We start from the raw sequence: 19245 nt of genomic DNA on the forward strand, positions 1-19245 counted from the left end.
GACAGAATGGCAGGAGACAGCTGGGGAGGCCCAGGTAGTGGCCTGCAGTCACTTGCCAAAGGCCTTGGTGCACAGGGGGAATAAATGGGGGGGGGTCCAGAGTATGTATCTGTGGGACCCAGGGACCCCTGCTGGTCCTGTGTGGTGCCCTTGGAGAGGACTGGAGGGCAGGTATTACTGGAAGACCATGCAGTGGGGCCAGGCACAGTGTTGTGTTATTAGTAGCACTTGCTGAGCTGACACCCCCAGGACCTCCCTGGGGCTCCCTATTAAACCCCTTTACCCAGAGCCACAGCAGAAGTCAGACTGCGCTCCTGGCCCAGGAGCCTTACAGTGAAAAGTTTATTAGAAGGGCGCATATAAGAAGAGGGGACACGGCTCTTTAACATTGGGGTACAAGGCTGTAAGATACAAAAGTTAGAAAAATCTAAAACACTATAAATACATGCTTTTTACAAAGATACTAAAGGCCTGGATGGCTGAATAGCGACAGTAACGTCAGCCTCCAGGCATCCCCAAACAAGAGTCCACACCAGCCCACTTGCCCTGGCAACAGCAAAGGCTTCTGGGATAAAGATGGCTCCAATTTCTATGTGAGGTTTTCACTCCCAGAAGGGAGGGGCCTTGGTGCAGAGGACATGCTGTGGAAGGGCCTGGGCTTGACTAGCGTGGCCTGTTTGCGCACGCCGCTCCTTGTTGACCCAGTCTGGTCTGATGTTTGTAGAGCCGGAGCCAAGAAAGCCACTGCAGCCTCCATCAGTGTTCGGGACTGGCTGTGCCCCAGCCCTGCCCAGTCACTGTCCTTCGGGGACAGACCTTTACAACTGTCCTTAAGAAATTAAATAGTCATCCATCTGAACGGTTTGAAGGGATTGTTACATAAATATGAAAACAGCAGAATGCTAACCATCACTTTTGTGTTAGCACGAGCCAGCTGTAGGGGCTGTTTCGAAGGTGGTAGCCATGCACCAACATGTTCCTCTCTATCCAGTGCCTCCTGTCAACAATGCCACATCTTCATGGTTGACCCACATCCTGGTGTGTGGCTTTCTACCCACTTGGGAAGTTGCTGTACACTGTGAAGACCATTGCTTAAAGAGGCCAGTGATGGAACCCTGATGCCACTCAGACAATACAGTGCAGGTCCCTTCTAATGTACCGGGCACACACATTAGCCACTTAGTCACATAGTAAGAAACACAGTGCAGAGCTGTAGCTGTGACCTTCTGGTACAGGCACCTTTTCAGCCTCTCAGGGACTTTAAAAAAAAAACAAAAAACTCAAATGGCAGCTTGGGGCTAAGAATGAAGTCAGATATTTGCCTCTGCCCCAGACAACTCAGGCACATGCGTGACCGCACACGCTACTTAAAGAAAACCTTTCTGTGGTTTGAGTAAAAACATCAAGCCCTGGAATATGTCCCAGCTCTGAGAAGCGAGCGGAGGAAGAGCAAGACCACAGTACCCCATAAGCACTGCGGCTCCTACATTAACGAGTAAAAAAAGTGTCAGACATTAAAATAATACAACACTCTCAGGACAGTGGAGAAGTCTGCCAGCAGCCTCGCCCTCCTCACGATCTTCCTAAGAGAGTCCCCGCTCTCCACTCCAGGCTTTCTCCAGATGCCAGGTCTTCTACAGGCCTCCTGGAAGGTGGCCAGCTGCGATGACATGCCAGCACAGGCCTGTAATCCACACGGCTGGGCCACCTGTACACGCACTAAATTAAGTTGGGGAGGAGAGGGGTACAAAGTTAGCTTCTCTGAGGTGCTGAAGACGAGGATCTCTGCCCAGCACCAGCCATGTGGGTCAGTGTCAGCAGAAGCCCGAAGCCGGCATGGTACCCACAGTCAGGTCACACTTTCCAAAGGCCACAGCAGCAGCAGCTGCTTTCCTGTGGACCTCCAACTGTTCTTTAGAAGTAGAAATGCTGTGCATACAAGACGGAAAACTAAGGGACACTTAGATTACATGTACCCAAAGGACCTGTGTTCTCAACGATGGAGTGGCATTTTCTAGATTCTAAGCCTTTTATTTTCAGGGATGCCGAGAGGACCTGCCTAGAATTTCCTTGGACATCCTTCTCCAGCAACTGGCCAATAAAGCAAGAGGGCCAAGGAAGTAACCTTTGGCAAGAAGAAAAAAAGATCCTCTCAACTTTGTGCCTCCCAGGAGCAGCTACTGGAGTAGCCATCATACAGAACAGGCTGTGGGATGACTCCATTTGTGCTGTGTAGAGCTCTTCTCCAGGCACCTAGAGGATGACGATGGGCCACAGGAAGCCCCAAGGAAACTGGGCAGCAAGTGGACAAGGCAGATCCCCACAAACGGCTGCCCCTGGCTTCAGTAAAAGCCACATCAGAACATCCTTGAGCGGGGCCTGACTCATGGGTGACATATAGTCAGTTCGAAGGACTTCCTGTGTCTGAAGCGGCAGTCCACAGACCGTTTCAAGCCTGGCACAATGTTCTCACCCACTGTCTATGCCCTCTCAGAGGATGGGAGGCATTCAGAACTGTCTTTGGGTTCTGTAGCAACAGCCTGGGGGCTCATAGATGCTCATAGACTTCTTGTGTCTGAAGGAAGCTTGGGGAACAGCATGCCTAGCTGGAAAGATCCTGCTCAGAGCTTCAGAGGCCACAGGATCCTGCAGGAGACACCAGAATGTGCCTAGAGTCTCTGGAGCATCAGAAGATTCATCACATTGGAGGGTGCACCTTCTTCCCTCTGGAACAGGACAGGACTTCCACAGGAAATCCAGGAAAAACGTCCGACAGTCATTTTACAACGAACAGCGGCCAAGAAGACAGTACCAATCGCAGGTGGGATCCTGTGTGCTGTGTTCTAGAAGAGCTGGGAAAGGGACTTTCCTTCTTCCAGTTGATATAATTTATACTCATTTTCTCTGTAATTGCCACTGGGAACGGTGCTCATTACACAGTATCGCTGCGGCAGTTTTCGGTAGCAGGCCTTTACCAAAGCTGGGTGAAGATGGCAGGCCTCTCGGCACCAAGGTGTACAAATGGTGATAGCCCTTTTCATCTGCCCATGTCGGCCTGGGAGGTCTTACCTTCAGGTGAATTGGCTTCTCTAGATCTCAACTTTGAAACCTCAGAGGAAGCAGCAGTCGCTGGGTCCATGCTGGTCTTCCAGCCAATGGATGTAACCAGGATTGTTTTTATAAAACAGAAGACATTTCAAAGAGCCTCTTCTAGGTGAATTCATTAATGCAACTGGCTCCATAAACCAACAGCATATGCATCAGAATATGGTGCCAACTCTCAGAGAAACATTCAGTATGGCGCCACCTCACCCGGACATGCACTCCACCATTGCCCCTTCTGCTTTCTGTCAATACTTGGACAACATCTGTATCTCTTTGAGAGTAATATGATAATAAGAACTATACATCCCACACACGCTGAGCTTCAGCAGGTCCTTCCAAGAAGGGACAACGAAGAAATGGCTCTCACCAGCTTTACCCACTGACATGTTCCTCTCTGCATTCTGGGGGTGGGGAAAGTGCCAGTGTAGGCCATCTAGTTCACCAGGTACACCCTCTCCATGGAAGTGGTGGGACAGGGCATGCGCCATTGAAGTTTTATCCAAAGCTACAGAAAGCTAGGACCCTCTCCCAGAGGTACACTCCAGCCCTTGACAAAGGCACTTTGCTTTTAGATCTCTGTCATTAGACAAGGAGTCGGGTGGTGATGCCACCAGATCAGAAGCCACTCTTGGGCCTCAAACGGGGGTGCATGTATGCAGCAACACAGCTGTTCACAAAATCACCCCGGGATTTTTCTTGTTCTTTGTGGTTTCAGAAACAGGTTGGTGCCTTAGTTGAGAGAAATTTGTTGTCTTCTTTGACAAGAACAAGTTGGGTGGAGTTCTCTTCCAAGGCCATTCTCCCCAAGCCCACCCTCCCCCACCCACTCCCCCACTCACTCCCAGTATCTCTAAGACACACTGGAACAGCGGATGCTTGGAGAGCCCATTTGGGTGAGGACCTTGTCAAGCCACTGCAAAGGTCCATTCAGGTGCAGCTCGATCCAGCAAGGGGTACTGGTCACTGTCTGTCTCCTGCAGAAAGAGGGAAGGGGTGGGAGACTTGAAAATGTCTAGAACACCCATGTAAGTCAGAACACCGCTTCCTGCCACCTCAGGCCAGAGATCTCTTCATGTTAGACACCACCTAGAGATGTACTGGTAATGGAACCCAACCAGGCCACATTCTGCCAACCAAGGAGAGCTTTGAGTAAGTCAGGGCCTGCTGGAGGGAGAGGACCTCACAGAGTTAAAGAAGGTCAGTTTCCAGGGACTGTGACAAGCTCCCATGTATGCCCTCCTGCCTGGATGAAGGTCTCCCTGGCTCCCAGCTATGCCACTGGGTAGGTACCTACAGCCCCTCTCTAGATCTGGGCTAGCTCCCACAGTTAGCATGACATGTCTGTCTGATGGAGGGTGTTTTTTCAAAGCACTGACAGAGCCCACATGCTTCAGGTCCCAGTGTGCTGCTATAATCCCATCTACAGCTTATTTTGGAAAATCTTACCAGCAGAGCTAGCCGGGGAACAATTACTGGAAAAACCAAGGCACACCACACATTTCTTTTCCTCCAAAGCACTGTCTAAATTCAGACTACTTGGTGACGCAGCTTGCAGGCAAGCTCCCAGAAGCCTCTAGTGAGCAAAGGCTATCTGCTGTGGTGACATGCGGGTGCCAGCTGGAGGCCAGGCCTGGGCCTGGGCCCACTTACAGCTGCCTTAGAAAACCAGCCTGAAACCTTACTCTGTTTGGCCCACAATGCAGGAGGGCATGGCTGTTCTGGGAAGGGGCCGCACCCGCCACTAGGCTGCTGTGCCACGCTGCCAGGCGGCAGTGACGCAGTGAGCTGTGGAGGACGGGGTGTGCTGGCAGGGTGTCCTGCATGGGGATACAGTGCCTCAGATGTGTTGACTTCTGCCAGCACACCCAGGGCCATGAGCCTGAGGGTCACCCTCCTTGATCAGCATGTGCTTTGCCTGAATAGTTAAGGAGGTTCACACCCAGCCTGGGGTGTCTGCCTGAAGGCCGGGGTCTCCCGGTTCTCTTCCTTTGGTGATTCTGCACTCAAGAGTTAATTTTCTAACCTTTTACTCTCATTCCCTAAATGCTCTAAATCCTGGACGAAAAGGTTGCCTCAGGCATTTCTCCAGCCAGCCCTTTGGGCCGGGTCATCACAACATGGCTGGAAGTTCTTCCGCAGTCTGACCATTTGGGCTGCTTGTTTGGTCGCCCTCCCTGGACTTCAGATTAAAGGGCCCAAAGTGCTTTGCTTCACTGGCACCACGAGGCATCCACGAGAGAACAGCAGCTCTGAGATCTAAATGGAGAAGTTGGATTTTGCAGACCTCCATCCTCTGCTGAGAATCCGACTTTCCATAAGCCGGGCTCATCGGGATTTCATTACGAATGGTGGCCCAGAGCCAATATTGAAATGGGTTTGGCTAGGGTGCAGAGTGACTGCAAAACAAAACTGATTCCAAACATCTGGAAAAATGAAGAGAAGGGGCGAGGAACTCGCAAGGCGCTGGCTGCAGCTCGTGTGGGTACCTCTGTGTCTGTCTGCTCTGGGGGCTGGGGAGGAGGCACAGCACAGAAGCGCATGTGGCCCTGCCTCCCAAAATGCTCCTGTCCGGTATGGGGAAAGGAGACTAGATTCTCATTAAACCAAGTCTAGACGGTCTGAGGGCCTCAACCGAGCAGACCAGGTAGGCCTGGCTATTACTGGTGCCATGTTTAAAGTGCTAACCGGAATTCTTTTTTAAAAAAATAAATAAGCCGTTCTTTATAAACACTCAACTCTCCTTTGTTGAGTTTAATAGTGATGGAGCCGGTGTAGTGTCGGGGAGACAGTCACCCTGAGTCTGTCCCCAGAGACTGAAACCACAGCAGAAGCCAGGACAGAAAGTGTCTTTTCCACTTGACTTCATGTATGTTCTTTTCTCTCGGAGGCTTTAGCTCCCACATTTCTGTAAGAATAATGCCCATGTCCCCACACTGGGCCTGGAAATGCTGACCGTGTTTGAACTGCTGAGCACCAGGCAAAGGCTACGCCACCGTACCTGGTCTCCTTGATCCCTTGAGGCCCTAGGCCGGTTGCGTAGAGTCGGCTCCTCCCCACCATCCTCTAAAAGCAGCTTAGCACTGACCTGTACTCGGCTCCCCAGCCTTTGACGAAGCTCATACGGATGGTGCACATGCGGGTCAGCTGGTAGACGGCCTCAAAGCCCTGGTTGACAGACTGAGCCAGGAGGGCAGCAAATTCCTGGTTGTTGAAGATCTTCAGGTTGCAGCCTGCCAACCACAGAGAGTCAGATAAAGCCATCCTGGAACCACCCAAACGGCTTAATTCACATGCCTCAGGTGGCACATGGTGCTTCCACTCAGTGGTCACCTGCTCTGTGCTCGTCACCCTGCAAGGATGGGCCTTCTCCATTCCAACACCTGATCTGCACACCCCTAGTGGGGAGATGGATGTGCAAAGGGGCACTAAAGGCTGGCCTGCAGGTGCAGGTGCCGCCGCCAGCTGTGGGGATGCCAGATGCGAAGAAGGAAGCCTGGAAGTGGGCTTGGGTGACACGGGTCATCTGCAGAGGCCGAGGCAGGACCCTAGAGTTCAGAGGCAAAGGACCTGAGACTGACTGACTGTCAGTGCCTTGTGGTATGGCAGCCACCCGGCAGGGGGGCAGGTGCTCCTTCATTGGTACAGCAGCAAGGCATGGGGCAGTGAGGTGGGCATGGAGCCCACTGACACAGGGATGGATGCTTACTACAGTCAGAAGCACTCTCCACCTGGCTCCTCTGATGGTCCTGCCTCACGCTGGGGCTGAGGAAGAGAGCTGGGTCACACGGTGACCTCTCTCTATTCAAGCTCGGGCCAAGGTGACAACAACAGTGTGCCTAAGTCAACTAAAGACAGGCACAAATAGCACTGAAAACACACTCTGTTTGGAGTCCTACTACCCAACAGTCAGGAGAGCATGACCCAGAAAATAAAGGCCAAAACCCATGCCCGGGAACCAGAGAACCAGCAGAGACCCTATCTGCTATGTGACTCTGCTCTACCTCTCCTTGTGGCCCTGTCTCCTTTAAGGAGCGGGGAGCCGGGCTTGGTCATCTGGGTCCTGACCATCTCTAAGCTGACAGGACACTACCAGAGCAGGGAAGGCAGCAGGCTGGGAATGCTCCAGGGGAGGTGGGTTGGACAAAGCAGAGTCCACACCCACTTCCAGGGCTACAGCCCCAGCTGAGCCAACAGTCTGAACACCAGGCTAGTTAGCCAGCCTTGCGTGGCTCAGTCCTGCTGTGCCTTCTTCCAGCTCTGGGACTTGGAGAGGTGGCTCCCTCTGAATTCTCCCCCCAGCCTTTCTTAGAGCCACGGGGGGTTGCTAGAGAGGAAGAGGGAGCTCAGAGATGTGAATGTGCTTTGTAAAGGAAACTAGAGCAGCTCCCAAAGCAGAACTCCATTCCTGGCTGAAATTTTCTGCGTTCTTTGGTTTACCCTGCCCACGGCCCACTAGTGCTATGTGAAGAGCACACAGCTTTGGCTTTCTGCCTTGGAGGGGTCCAGCCTGGAAGTTCTTGGGGTCCAGGAGACACCTCATAAAACCCTCAACTCCCCAGAATAAAACCCAAACTTTCTCACGTCATCCAAGGCCCGGGCCCAGGGTGCCTTTGAAACATCTCCCTGACTTTTACATGGCACCTCCAGCCAGTGTCCCGCCCTGCATGTCTTCTAAACCCTTGTTACAGTGCCCTTCCTGTCACAGGCTGTCATACACGACACTCCACCATCTCCTGGCACCGCACGTCTCCTCCAGGATGCCCTCCCTGATCACCCCACAGGTAGATGCCCTTTCTCCCTATCAGCTGCTCGCCTGGGCCTTGGAGGCGTCACACTCGTCTGTGTTCATCTTGAACACTGCAGGTCTGTGTAGCTGTGCGCACAGGAACACCCCGTCCACCTCCTCATCCTGCTCTGGTTCCTGTCACAGACCCCGAATACTCTCATGCTCGGAAGAATGAGTGAAGGAAAGGCGCCACCACGCACCCCTGGGTAGAGACTCGTTCGACGGTACCTCTGTTCTCTTGAGCTTCAGTGGCACAAGAGGATAGACAGGTACAGAGTGTCAACAATGCAAACACCAGTGTGGAGGAAAGGCAAGGAAGCCTTCCCAGGCGTGCCTCGGGGGCCATGGCCCCAGGGCAGCACTTCAGGGGCTTACCTGGGGGGATCTTGCAGACCGTGGCAGGGTGCCAGCCATAGCGCTGGTTGCAGTTGGGTGACTGAACAAAGATAGCGCTGTCGCTGAGGCACTCGGCGAAGACCTCCCCTCCGATGTAGTAGAGCCGCACGCCTCTCCCTAGGGAAGTCAGGAGACCCTGGGTCAGAGACCAACCCACAGGGCAACAGGCTAGCCGGGGAGGGGGCACCGGGCAGCTGCAAGTGGCCATTCCAGACAAGAGGAGGCCAGAGCCCAGCCCGAGCCAAGCGGGAGAATGGTGGGCAGCTCTGCGTTCCTAAAGCAGTTGAAAGAGTTGACACAGGAAGGAGCCTGTACCCAGCCCCAGGCCTGAGCTCCTGGCTAGAGGAGAATGGTAATAACCTACCTTAGGGGTGGCGACTGCAACAGTGCCTGGTGAGGGACAGCTGCTGGCGCCCCACTGCCCCAGTTCCCCCTCCCCACACAAGGCACAGAAGCCCCTTGGTGAAGCCAGGGTGCTACTGAGGCATCAGCCCTCTCTGGCCCCTTGCCCAAGGGACCTCCCTTCACACGGCTTCCTAGTGCAACCCTTGCTTTTCCCTTCAGTACCTAAATCTACTCCAGATGGACAGAAATTAATTTTCAATTGGCCCGGCACTCCAGCGGTTATGTAAACATTGGGCTCTGCCCAGTGGGGATGTCCCCTTGTGCCTAGGAGAGGCCCAGAGTGCAAGAAAATAGCTCGACTTGAAGACCAAAATCATGTGGGAAGGACCAGGTGACGTATCTACACACTGCCTGTCCAGACCCCTACTTCTGCCCTACCCCACACTCCCACCTTTCTCTCATCTGGGTTACAGCACTTGGTGCTGGGGGGGGGGGTTATCTCAGTGCCTCCAGGGGGCAGCAGTGGGTGTTGGGGGGGGTCCATTACCAATGTGCCGCCTCGTAAGTTCTACAGCTGCATTCCGATTGACATTAGACAGCAGGCCCAGGCAGAAGCGCTCAGAGTTGGAGGGATCAGTGAAGCCATCCACTGTCATGGACGGCTGTGAGGCATGGAATGTCTCCCCAACTCGCTGGTTCAGCTCGTAGTAGGAGATGGAGCACCAGAAGGCTGGCTCACAGTAGGTCACTGGCTGTAGGTCTGCAGAGAGAGGAAACATGCCAGGTCAGTGGGCACCCGTGGGAGCTCTGAAAGACCTCCCCGCCCCCAGTTTCCATTGCACAAAACCTTCAGGGAGTGAGATCCTCAGAGTCTGAGGGAGACCCTGCCAGCCTCTAAGGGAAGCGACCCTTGAGTCCATTTCTTTTGGGCCCACACGTACCCTGCTCCATAGGGTCTAGCCTTCCTGTGAACAGAAGCAGCCTTCGGAGAGAGGCTAGCCCAAACATGAAGTGGGTCAGGACCAGCCAGCACCAGGGCCAGTACCATAAGCAGCCCTAAGTACGCTCTGCATGTGGTATGGGGGCCATGCCATCTACAAAGTCACCTCCCAGCCTCTTCTGAGATCCTTGAAGGAGCCTATGTCAATCTCTGCCTCCCAGAGGGCTTTCATTTTGGTGTCATTTGGCCTGAGGAGCAACAATCTGTTCATCTGTCATGATATGGCCACAATGGCCTTGTGAGTTCAGCAGCACCTCATGTGTGAACATGCAGACCAGGAATCAGGACTGGACTGGCCATGTATCACACAACAGAAACCATGGCCCATCTTTACATAGTTGCCAGCCATGGGGACAATGGAACACAAAGCAGCTCAGAGGTTTCCTGTGGTTGTACCGCTGTGACTAGAAGCTCCTCAGGACAGACTAGCCACATGAGGACCAACTCTCTCCTCGGACAGCTGGGGACTGCTTGAAAAGGAGTTCTCTCACATGGCCCAGCCTTCCACTTCCATGTGCTAGAGTTAAACTCCATGTGGAGTTAAAACAGCCCTTCCCCAACCTGCACACCTCTACAGCATCCCCTTGGATGCAGCATCCCCTTAGCAGGCTGGGTTCTGGCATCCCCTCCCTCATAATCCCACAGCCTCCTACAGGACTTCATACACCTAGCACCACCTCCAGATGCTCCTCCACATTGTAGCTGGCCTGCTGGCCTTGGGGAGGAGCTTCAAGCCCACCTCCCGCTCACTGTCACCACCCATCTCAGACCTACACTCTCACCCCGGAACACTCTCAAGTATCGTGCAGCCTCCTGGTGATTTGGTGTATCTGTGTGGCTGGTGACTGGTATCTGTAAGTGTTCCAACTATCCAACTTGACTAGGAGGTCCCAGAGTCCCCTCTCCTTCCATGCATGGGGCTCTGATAAGGGAACAGAGATGGCTCAGCACTGGCCTGAGAATCCTGTTAGCTGTCCACCAGACAACTCTTAGCTGCTGAGACCTGTGCTCAGTATCTCTTGAGTGCCCGAGGCAAAGAGAACAGCAGATGCTGTATTACCCACAGGGAAGGGCCTAGGTGGCCCCTGGTGACACAGTGGCCCCAATCTCTTGCAGTCCAAGCAAATGGTCCTTGTAAGAGTAAGGCAGGGACACAGCCCCCTTTACATAGTACATACTGCCAGAGCCAGCCCCAGGGTCAGTACACCCTAAGCTAGGGCAAATGACTGCTTGGGAGAAAGGGGTTCCAGATATTATGGGATGGACAAATGCATCCTCAGCCTCCACCCACTGGAGACTAATAGAATATATCTACCTCATCCTCCCAAGTACTGACAATAAAAATCATTCCTAGACACCGCCAGATGTGTTCCAGGGGTTGGAAGTACTCCCCACTGGAGGCCATTGCCGTTTATGTCGAACCAGATCACAGAGTAATTCATTCATGCTCCCTGGGTCAACCTCTACATTGCCCCTGCCCATGTGTGGCATCCTCTAGGCCACTGGCACTATCGGTCGATTCTCTGGGCTAACTCCAGTAAAATGTGGGCATGCAGCAAGCAGGATATGGTACCAACAGGGATGATAACCTTGACTATGAACTTGGGATCACCCTGATCCTGTCTTGACCTTCCAGATGCAGAAAGGCAAAGCTCCCTCCCCTCCTCTTCTCACAGTTGAGCAAGAGGCCGAGGGGATGGAGGCCGAGGATGAAAGCTACTGTGCACGGAAGGGGGATCAGGAGACAGGAGCAGCTGTGGCCTGTGCCCCTGGCTCCCGAGCTTGGACCGAGCACATCAGCCACGTCCGGTCCTGGCTTTGCTCCATGCTTCCACATTCCAATTAGATAAGCTAGATTCTAAACAATTTAGCCACTAGAATGTGAGCTATGCTGCTTTGGACAATTTGTTTAAAAAAAAAAAAAAAAAAAAAAAAAAAAAAAAAAAAAAAAAGCCCAGTGCTAGTCAAAGTTTAAAATGGTCAGGTGACCTGTCGGTGCTGCCAGCTGCTACTGCCCAGGTACAGCCTCTACCTACCTTGAAATGTGTTCCTGGGGACATGGCCTTCTACTCTGGTCTGGTTCTAGAAGATAGCTAAAGCTGGGCATCTTGGTCACTGTGTTTCTGCCGTGTTTCAACCGAAAGAGGCAGCTTTGGCTGATGCGGGTCAGCCCTGGCTTCCTCAGTAACGGGTATAACAAAGTCCTCACCCTAAATTTCAAAGTCCTGTCTAGCATTTCGTGGGCCTAATCCAGGCACAGGAGAGTTAGTGTTAAGGTTCCCAGGAACACCGATACCACCAATCCCCAAAAAGGCTAGCACACCACCCAAGGTGTCTGTCAGACCTGGAAAAGCAGTGTTCTGGGGGGAAGGGTGAGCTTCCTGGGAGGGGTAGAAGGCTTTTCAGGCAAATCTGTACCCTCCTCCAAACACCTCTGTGACACTGCCCCCCAGGCAGTGGGCAGCACAGTAGGGAGACTGGACTCAGATGGACATGCCATGAGGACTCACAGCAGCTCTGTCATGGAACCGGGGCATAACTCAAAGGCTGCCACTTGGAAGGGTACCTGTCTTCTCTGGCTCAGAAACAGGACTGACTAGGGTAGCCCACTCCATGGCTTTTAATTCTCCGCAAGTCTGTGCCTTTAGGTTCCTTCTCTCTCTCCCTCCCTCCCTCCCTCCCTCCCCACTATCGGCCCTGGCTCTTCCTTCAGGCACTTCAGCTACAGCAGATGCAGAACAAAAAGTATAGTTACCAGTTCTCCTGCGGTGGTAGCCCTCCACCCCCACCCCATGCACAAATCTTTCCTAGCAGAAGTCAGAACAGGGGAGAGAAAAGAGTGATCGCTGGTGTAAGTGTGTGATCACAGCTGCTGACAGCACCCAGCTGAACTCTGAGCTTCCTAGAGGATCAAACAAAAAGGGAACACAGTTGTTAAGGTTCGGACCTGAGATGTACCCCACAGGCGCATGCAATTGAATACTTGGTCCCTAGCTGGTGGCGCTGTTTGAGGTTATGAAACCCTTGTCACACAGGGCCAAGCTGGCAGAGGTTAAGGCCCTGAGGGTTACAGCCTGCCCTGAGTTCTGGTTCCATGCTCTGCTTCCGGATCTACCAAGGTTTGAACAAACTGTGCTTCAAGATCCAGCCAACATGGGCTTAGCTGCTCCCAGCTACCATGCCATTCCCCCCGAGTGAGCACATCCAAGGTTCCAGAGTTTCCCAACAAGTGCAGAAGTAGTTTACATAGGGCCCTGAAGACCTGCTGTTCAAAAGCCCTTCTGGCAGCAAGACTGCAGGAGATTGGCTGATGCCCCATGGATGATGCCCCAAGGAACATGGGTTTGCTCAGCCAGACCAAGGCTTCCACACACCTGGGATCTTAGAAAAGACCTTGCCTCCACACAGCCCAGCTCCCACCAGCTTGCCCAATCCCTGCTAATCTCTTCCCAGAGCAGAGGTGTTGGAGACACGAAACCTCCACACTAGCCATCAGGGCCCCCACCTCCACCAGCACGGTGTCAGCCAGGCTTCTCGACTGGCATGGGGCACTCAATTCTCTGCTGGCCCCTGGCCAGCCTAACGCATTGGCTGGCTTCAGTTCTGAGCCCCGTTCCAAGCTGGCACAGGATCTCTGTTTTGTTTAAGGAAAAGAAAACAGAATAAAACCCAGAAGGCGACACTCGGATTAAGGGGTGCCTATTAAAAACATGTGCAAAAGATTCCAGTCAGCAGAAGCAGGGGAAGAGAGGGGCATGTCAACTTTCTCCCAAACTGAGGCAAGGGATGGACAAAGGTCTGCGTAGTGGGTACCACAGGACTTGAGGTCAAAGCAGAGATGGCCTGGCTAGTCTGGGCCCTCCCCACGTGGAGGATGACTCTGCCCGAGTCTTGAAGAGTCCACCCTCCAACTCCATAGCCCTTCTGGCCATCTCTGTCTTAGTTTGCTTTCACTGGGGTGCCCTTCTTCTTCTGTATGACCCTGACCTGCAAGGCCCAGTACCGGTGACATGAGACTTCCCTTCATGCAAGGTAATTCACGCCCAGCCACCTGGGCACCGTCTCCTGCTAGAAGGGTTGGCGCTCTGTGGCCTCAGCATCTGGGTCCTAATTCCAGCCTGCCTGAGCTTGAGGCAGAGAGCTAGGACGCACAAGGAAGACGTGTAAACTGCTCTGGCCTCGGACCAGTTTACTGAATCAGGAAAACAACGGGGGCCGAAAACCAGACCCCTGTGGCAGCTGACTCCTGCCAGCATGTTGCTCGTGTGTGTGTGTGTGTGTGTGTGTGTGTGTGTGTGTGTGTGTGTGTGTGTGTGTGTGTGTGTGTGTGTGTGTGTGTGTGTGATGCTTGTGCCTCAGGACAACCTCAGGTGTCAGTCTCCATCTTCCATCTTGCTTGAGACAGGGTCTCCTGCTCAGCCGGCCCATGAGCTTCCAGGGAGTCTCCTCTCCGGTCCCTGCCTCCCATCTTTGCTGTAGGAGTGCGGGGATCACCGACACAGGCTACCACATCCAGTGTTATGTGGGTTCTTGGGGTCTGAACTCACGGCCTCAGGCTTGCCCAGCTGTACCTAGTAAGCCACTTACCTAAGCCCCTGCTTGTGTTTTCATAAGCCTACCGAAAGCTGCAGCTAAGATGGCCTTTAAAAAGTACCCTGCCTGGCAGCATGGACTCAGCTGGCTTCTCTTCATTCTGGGGGGTGGGAGAGTATGAGGGGGGGTTGCTCCGGCCACCCAGCCCTGTCCTATCCCAGCAGAGGAAGGCTCGCCCTGCCATAGGCACTGCAGGAAGCCATTACCACAATAGGCTCCAGCTCTCTGCTGCCCCAGGGTTCTTACAAGGACCTCAGTTTCCTCAGCCCAGGCACACCCTTCATGTGTCACCGTGAAGCAGGGAACAACTTACTCACCAGAGGGACTCAACTGTCACCTTCCCTAACCTGCCGCTTCCTTTCCCTGTTTTCCTCACTCTTCCTGACTTAGACACTTAGGAAATTTCAGGTGACCCACCCAGCATGATGTGTCGGAGCAGAAACAGGCCCAGCTCACACCCTCCCTGCTCTGCAAAACAAAGGTCCCAGGGGTGCCCCAGGGCCAGCCTCCCAGCACCATGCCCCGCTGGCGCTCAGTCATGCCTTTGGGTCTGTCACTCAGGTCACTGCACCGCTGATTTAGAGAAGTGGCTTTGCTGTGGCAGGAAGCTGTCCCCAGACCTGAGCTGGGGCCTGAGTGGGGAAGAAAATGAAAGGCATAACCGGATGCTGTACACTTTCTCTTTGCATAATGATTTCATAACAAGATCTTTAAAAGACATACCTGTACTCTTGAGATAGCCCCATCTTTTTCTAGAAAGCACTGTGCTGACTAGAGTTACATCAACTTGACACACGCTATAGTCATCTGAGAGGAGAGAACCTCATTGAGAAAACGTCTCCATACGATCAGGCTGTGAGCAAGCCCGGAGAGCATCTTCTTTATTAGTGATTGATGGGGGAGGGCCCAGCCCTTTGTGGGTGGGGCCATCGTTGAGCTGGTGGTTGGTCCTGGGTTCTCTACGAAAGCAGGCTGAGCAAGCCAAGTAAGCAGCACTTTTCCAAGGCCTCTGCATCAGCTCCTGCCTCCAGGATCCTGCCCTGTTTGAGTTCCTGTCCTGACTTCCCCAAATGATGGACTATGATGTGGAAGTGTAAGCAGAATAAACCCTTTTTTCCCCAACTTGCCTTTTGGTCATGGTGTTTCATCACAGCAACAGCAACCCTAACTAAGACAAGCACTCTTCAGCGTTCTTATCTCCACCCTGCAGTTTGGGGAACCTAGTCACCAAGCACAAAGGCTGTTGCTGTTTGCTACCTCAACATCCCCCTTCTGCTTGCCCTTCAGCCCACGGCTGCTCTCTCCTGCACCACACACACCTCTGCCTGCTCTGTGAAGGGTGTCTCAAACTCCGGATGGCCCTCCTCAGCTCTTCTAACGTCTCCCGTTGCATTCCTGAGAAGTCTCCTCTGCTGTCACTGACCTTCACGGCCTCTATCTTCTGGCCACCGCGCCCATGACCCTATCCTCCACCTGGCTTCAGGCCTTTGTCTTCTGTCCCCAGTGTCCCCTTCTGCCTGTGTCTCTGGCTCTCTCCTGAGCCAGGCCCCTCCATCTACCCAATCCACCCACTCCCATGCCAGCCAAGCCTTCAGTGGTAGTTCTTGAATGGACTTGCTGGAATGGTCAGTGGGTAAGAGAGAGAGGTGGCCAGCAGCCATCTTTGTGGGAAGAACAGGAGATGGACAGGACTCTTTGCCATAGGCTTCTTACTATGCTGCCCACCCTAGGATGTGGGGGGGAGGGGGGCTCACATAGGCACTGTGTGCTCTGTAACAATGCCTTGGACCAACAGTAAACATGAAACCACGGTTGCAGCTCTGTGTCTTGGGCCCCAGCCTCCCTGGCTTCCCAGGGAGGTTTCAGGGCACAGCAACCTCTGCCAGTTCTGTCTAGGCCCGTCACACCTCATCACCGCAGGCCTCCTGACGGTCCCAGTCCTGTGCACACAGGCCCACAGCCACTCCTTGAAATGGTCTTTCTTATCTCTCGAGCGCGTTCCCCTGAGCTTCCCTCAGGATGGCCACCAGCTACTTGGGTTTCTTTCTGGTTTTCCTCCAGTAACTGCTCATCAAATTTATACTCTTATCTAGTGGCCAGATCACCTCTATGACGCTGCTATCTGGACCTCACTGTAGCCCTCCAGCACACCAGAAACCTCCAGCTGGGGGGACTGGAGTGAGGCGGCATCCAGGACTCGGCCACACCTTGCCCCTGCCCTTCCTGCCAGCTGAGGACCACACTGCTGGCTTCCTGGGAGCACACCTGCCCTTCCTGCCAGCTGAGGACCACACTGCTGGCTTCCTGGGAGCACACCTGCCCTTCCTGCCAGCTGAGGACCACACTGCTGGCTTCCTGGGAGCACACCTGCCCTTCCTGCCAGCTGAGGACCACACTGCTGGCTTCCTGGGAGCACACCCGCCCTTCCTGCCAGCTGAGGACCACACTGCTGGCTTCCTGGGAGCACACCCGCCCTTCCTGCCAGCTGAGGACCACACTGCTGGCTTCCTGGGAGCACACCCGCCCTTCCTGCCAGCTGAGGACCACACTGCTGGCTTCCTGGGAGCACACCCGCCCTTCCTGCCAGCTGAGGACCACACTGCTGGCTTCCTGGGAGCACACCCGCCCTTCCTGCCAGCTGAGGACCACACTGCTGGCTTCCTGGGAGCACACCTGCCCTTCCTGCCAGCTGAGGACCACACTGCTGGCTTCCTGGGAGCACACCCGCTCTTCCATCTGCCATGTTCCTCATCTTCTTCTACCTCCCAAAGTCCACCTGGCCTTCAAGGTCCCACTTACATTTGCCGAGTCTGCCCAGCCCATTGCATATGGCTTCCTCTTGGGCATACACAGCCCCTCCTCTATGCTTGCTCCCTCAGAGCCACAGGTAAATACAGATGTGATCAGATTATGAAGGTCTTAGTATTCTTCCCAGCATGGATCTAGACCAATGGTTCTCAACCTGTGGGTCTCAATCCCTTGGGGGGGAGGGATGTCGACCTTTTCACAGGGGTCACCTAAGACCATCAGGTAAACACAAATATTTACATTATGATTCTCAACAGTAGCAAAATTATAAAGTAGCAACAAAAAATAATTTTATGGTTAGGGGTCACCACAACATGAGGAACTGTGTTATAGGGTCACAGCATTAGGAAGGTTGAGAACCGCTGCTCTAGACCCGGGCATCTAGACACGATATGGATTGAGGAAGCCAAAATTCAAAGCCAGTTTCCCTGTCTGACGGCTGTGCGGCTGAGATGATACGGGCTCTCCTGACCTGTGACATGGAAAGTCACCAAGCTTCTGCCCATGGTTACAATGAAGACCGGCCCTCGGAGTACCCTGAAGAGGCCCCAGGAGACACTCACCCTGTCACCCTGCTCTTTGCTCATCTCCTCCCAGCCGTCAGCCCAGGGCTAAGATTTGAACACGTGAGGAATCCTAAGTCAGAAAAGTCCAGCCCAAGGCTGCTGCCACCTTCAGACTGGCCTGTGACCTTGACGGCTTTCACAGTGGCACCTGCCTGGACACAGCAGGGTGAAATGGCCCCCCAAATAAATCTAAAGCAGCTCACTCCCAAAGCTGGAAGCTCAGAATCGGCCTTTAATGGCTTCTAGCCTTAGTTTGTTTTCAAGAACTCAGTCCCTGCGCTATCGGGAATATGACCTTCCCTCAGCCAAGCCCCTCCACATTATGCTGCAAAATTTAAGCTGTATCTCAAAGTCATGTTTTGCTCCGCCCACATGCCGGCACATTTCAAAGGCTCTTCACACATTTCCCAATATTCCAAATGATGAGTTTTATCTGATACTATCTGCCAAGGTCTTCAAACAAGTGGGCACAACAGCCTGTCCTAAGTACTGTGTTCTCAAGCGTTTCACCATGATCAACAGCTTTCCCAGAGCCACAAAGCAAGTGCCAGCCTTAACCCCGCCCCCGCCCCAATGAACCCAAACTTCAGACCAGAATATCAAAAGCTACCTTTGATAAAAACAACACGGACATCTCATCTGTTTTGAGCCCTTCTGCCATTTCTAGCCCCAAGGACTCCTGCAAAGCCTCCCTCTCCCACGCTGGTGGGATGCTGCCAGGCTGGTAGGGTGACCCTCAGAATGCTGACCTGCAGACCAACAGCTGAACGTTGTTGTGGGAACAGTGGGGTCAGCTGATAGAAACATCTTGAGATAATACAGTGATAACCAAGACATCTAAATGGAGAAACACACTGTCAGAGTAACAGATGCAGAGAATGGGAAAGGCAGACGGGCCATGGTTTCTGTGGCACGGCACACATGTATACGCTGCCCCACAAACACCAGACAGACCATGATAAAACAGTTGCACTGGGCAGTGTGATAGTGGGCACACTGCTCTCTCCTCAAATTCCTTATATGTTGCTGCTTTAATAACAAGCAATTATGAGATGATATACTCAGCTGAAATCCCAACGTGTGTCTGAAACAAGCTTCTGGGAGCCGGGGGCTGAGTCTGGGCAGCTGCCTGTGGCTTTGCCCTAAGCCACACACATGTGTCTGGCTGACCGAGGCCCCTGTCTCCTAGGCCTGAGGTCTGGGAGATTTTGTTCACTCACGTCTGAACACTGCCCAGGGGAAATACGAACCCCAGCAAAGACTGTCTTTCCTGACGCCACTGATCTCAGGTTTCCCTGTTCTGAGGTGACCCCAGGATCACCGTAACCAGAAACCCATGGGTTACACTGGGCTGGTGGTGAAGGAGGGGGCATGGCTCACCTCCACTGTCCCTTCCCACTGAGGCAATCAGCTGAGCAAGAGCCAGGAGTGGGGTGGTCCCCACCTTACCGATGAATACTCACCCAAGTTATTGTGTGCTGGGGACATCGGATTCGGGGATAGGTTTGGAGAGCCTGCAAGGTGAGACACAGTGTAAGGTATTGTGGGAGTACTCTACAATCAAGCCAGGATCACTCACCATGCTATAAGGAAGCCCTGGACCACGCCTTGAGTCCCAGGAGTAGCCCAGCCTGGGCCTGGCTCCA

The 19245-nt window shown here is 53.4% G+C and overlaps 1 protein-coding gene across 1 annotated transcript in view; it reads right to left on the reverse strand.

Annotated features, from left to right (window-relative positions):
- Positions 1 to 301: 301 nt before the first annotated feature.
- Positions 302 to 19245, reverse strand: part of Smad3 (SMAD family member 3) — a 120417-nt gene continuing 101473 nt past the window's right edge. The window contains exons 5-9 of the mRNA XM_052763489.1: positions 19063 to 19113; positions 9180 to 9392; positions 8267 to 8404; positions 6191 to 6335; positions 302 to 4079 (exon numbers count right to left, since the gene is read on the reverse strand). Coding sequence (XP_052619449.1) covers positions 3956 to 4079; positions 6191 to 6335; positions 8267 to 8404; positions 9180 to 9392; positions 19063 to 19113 — 671 coding nt within the window. The 3' untranslated portion in view covers positions 302 to 3955. The remainder of the gene's footprint in view (positions 4080 to 6190; positions 6336 to 8266; positions 8405 to 9179; positions 9393 to 19062; positions 19114 to 19245) is intronic.

This window comes from Peromyscus californicus, unplaced genomic scaffold (assembly GCF_007827085.1).
Source record: "Peromyscus californicus insignis strain IS unplaced genomic scaffold, ASM782708v3 Scaffold_11__1_contigs__length_118956290, whole genome shotgun sequence".
Classification (NCBI taxonomy): Eukaryota; Metazoa; Chordata; class Mammalia; order Rodentia; family Cricetidae; genus Peromyscus; species Peromyscus californicus.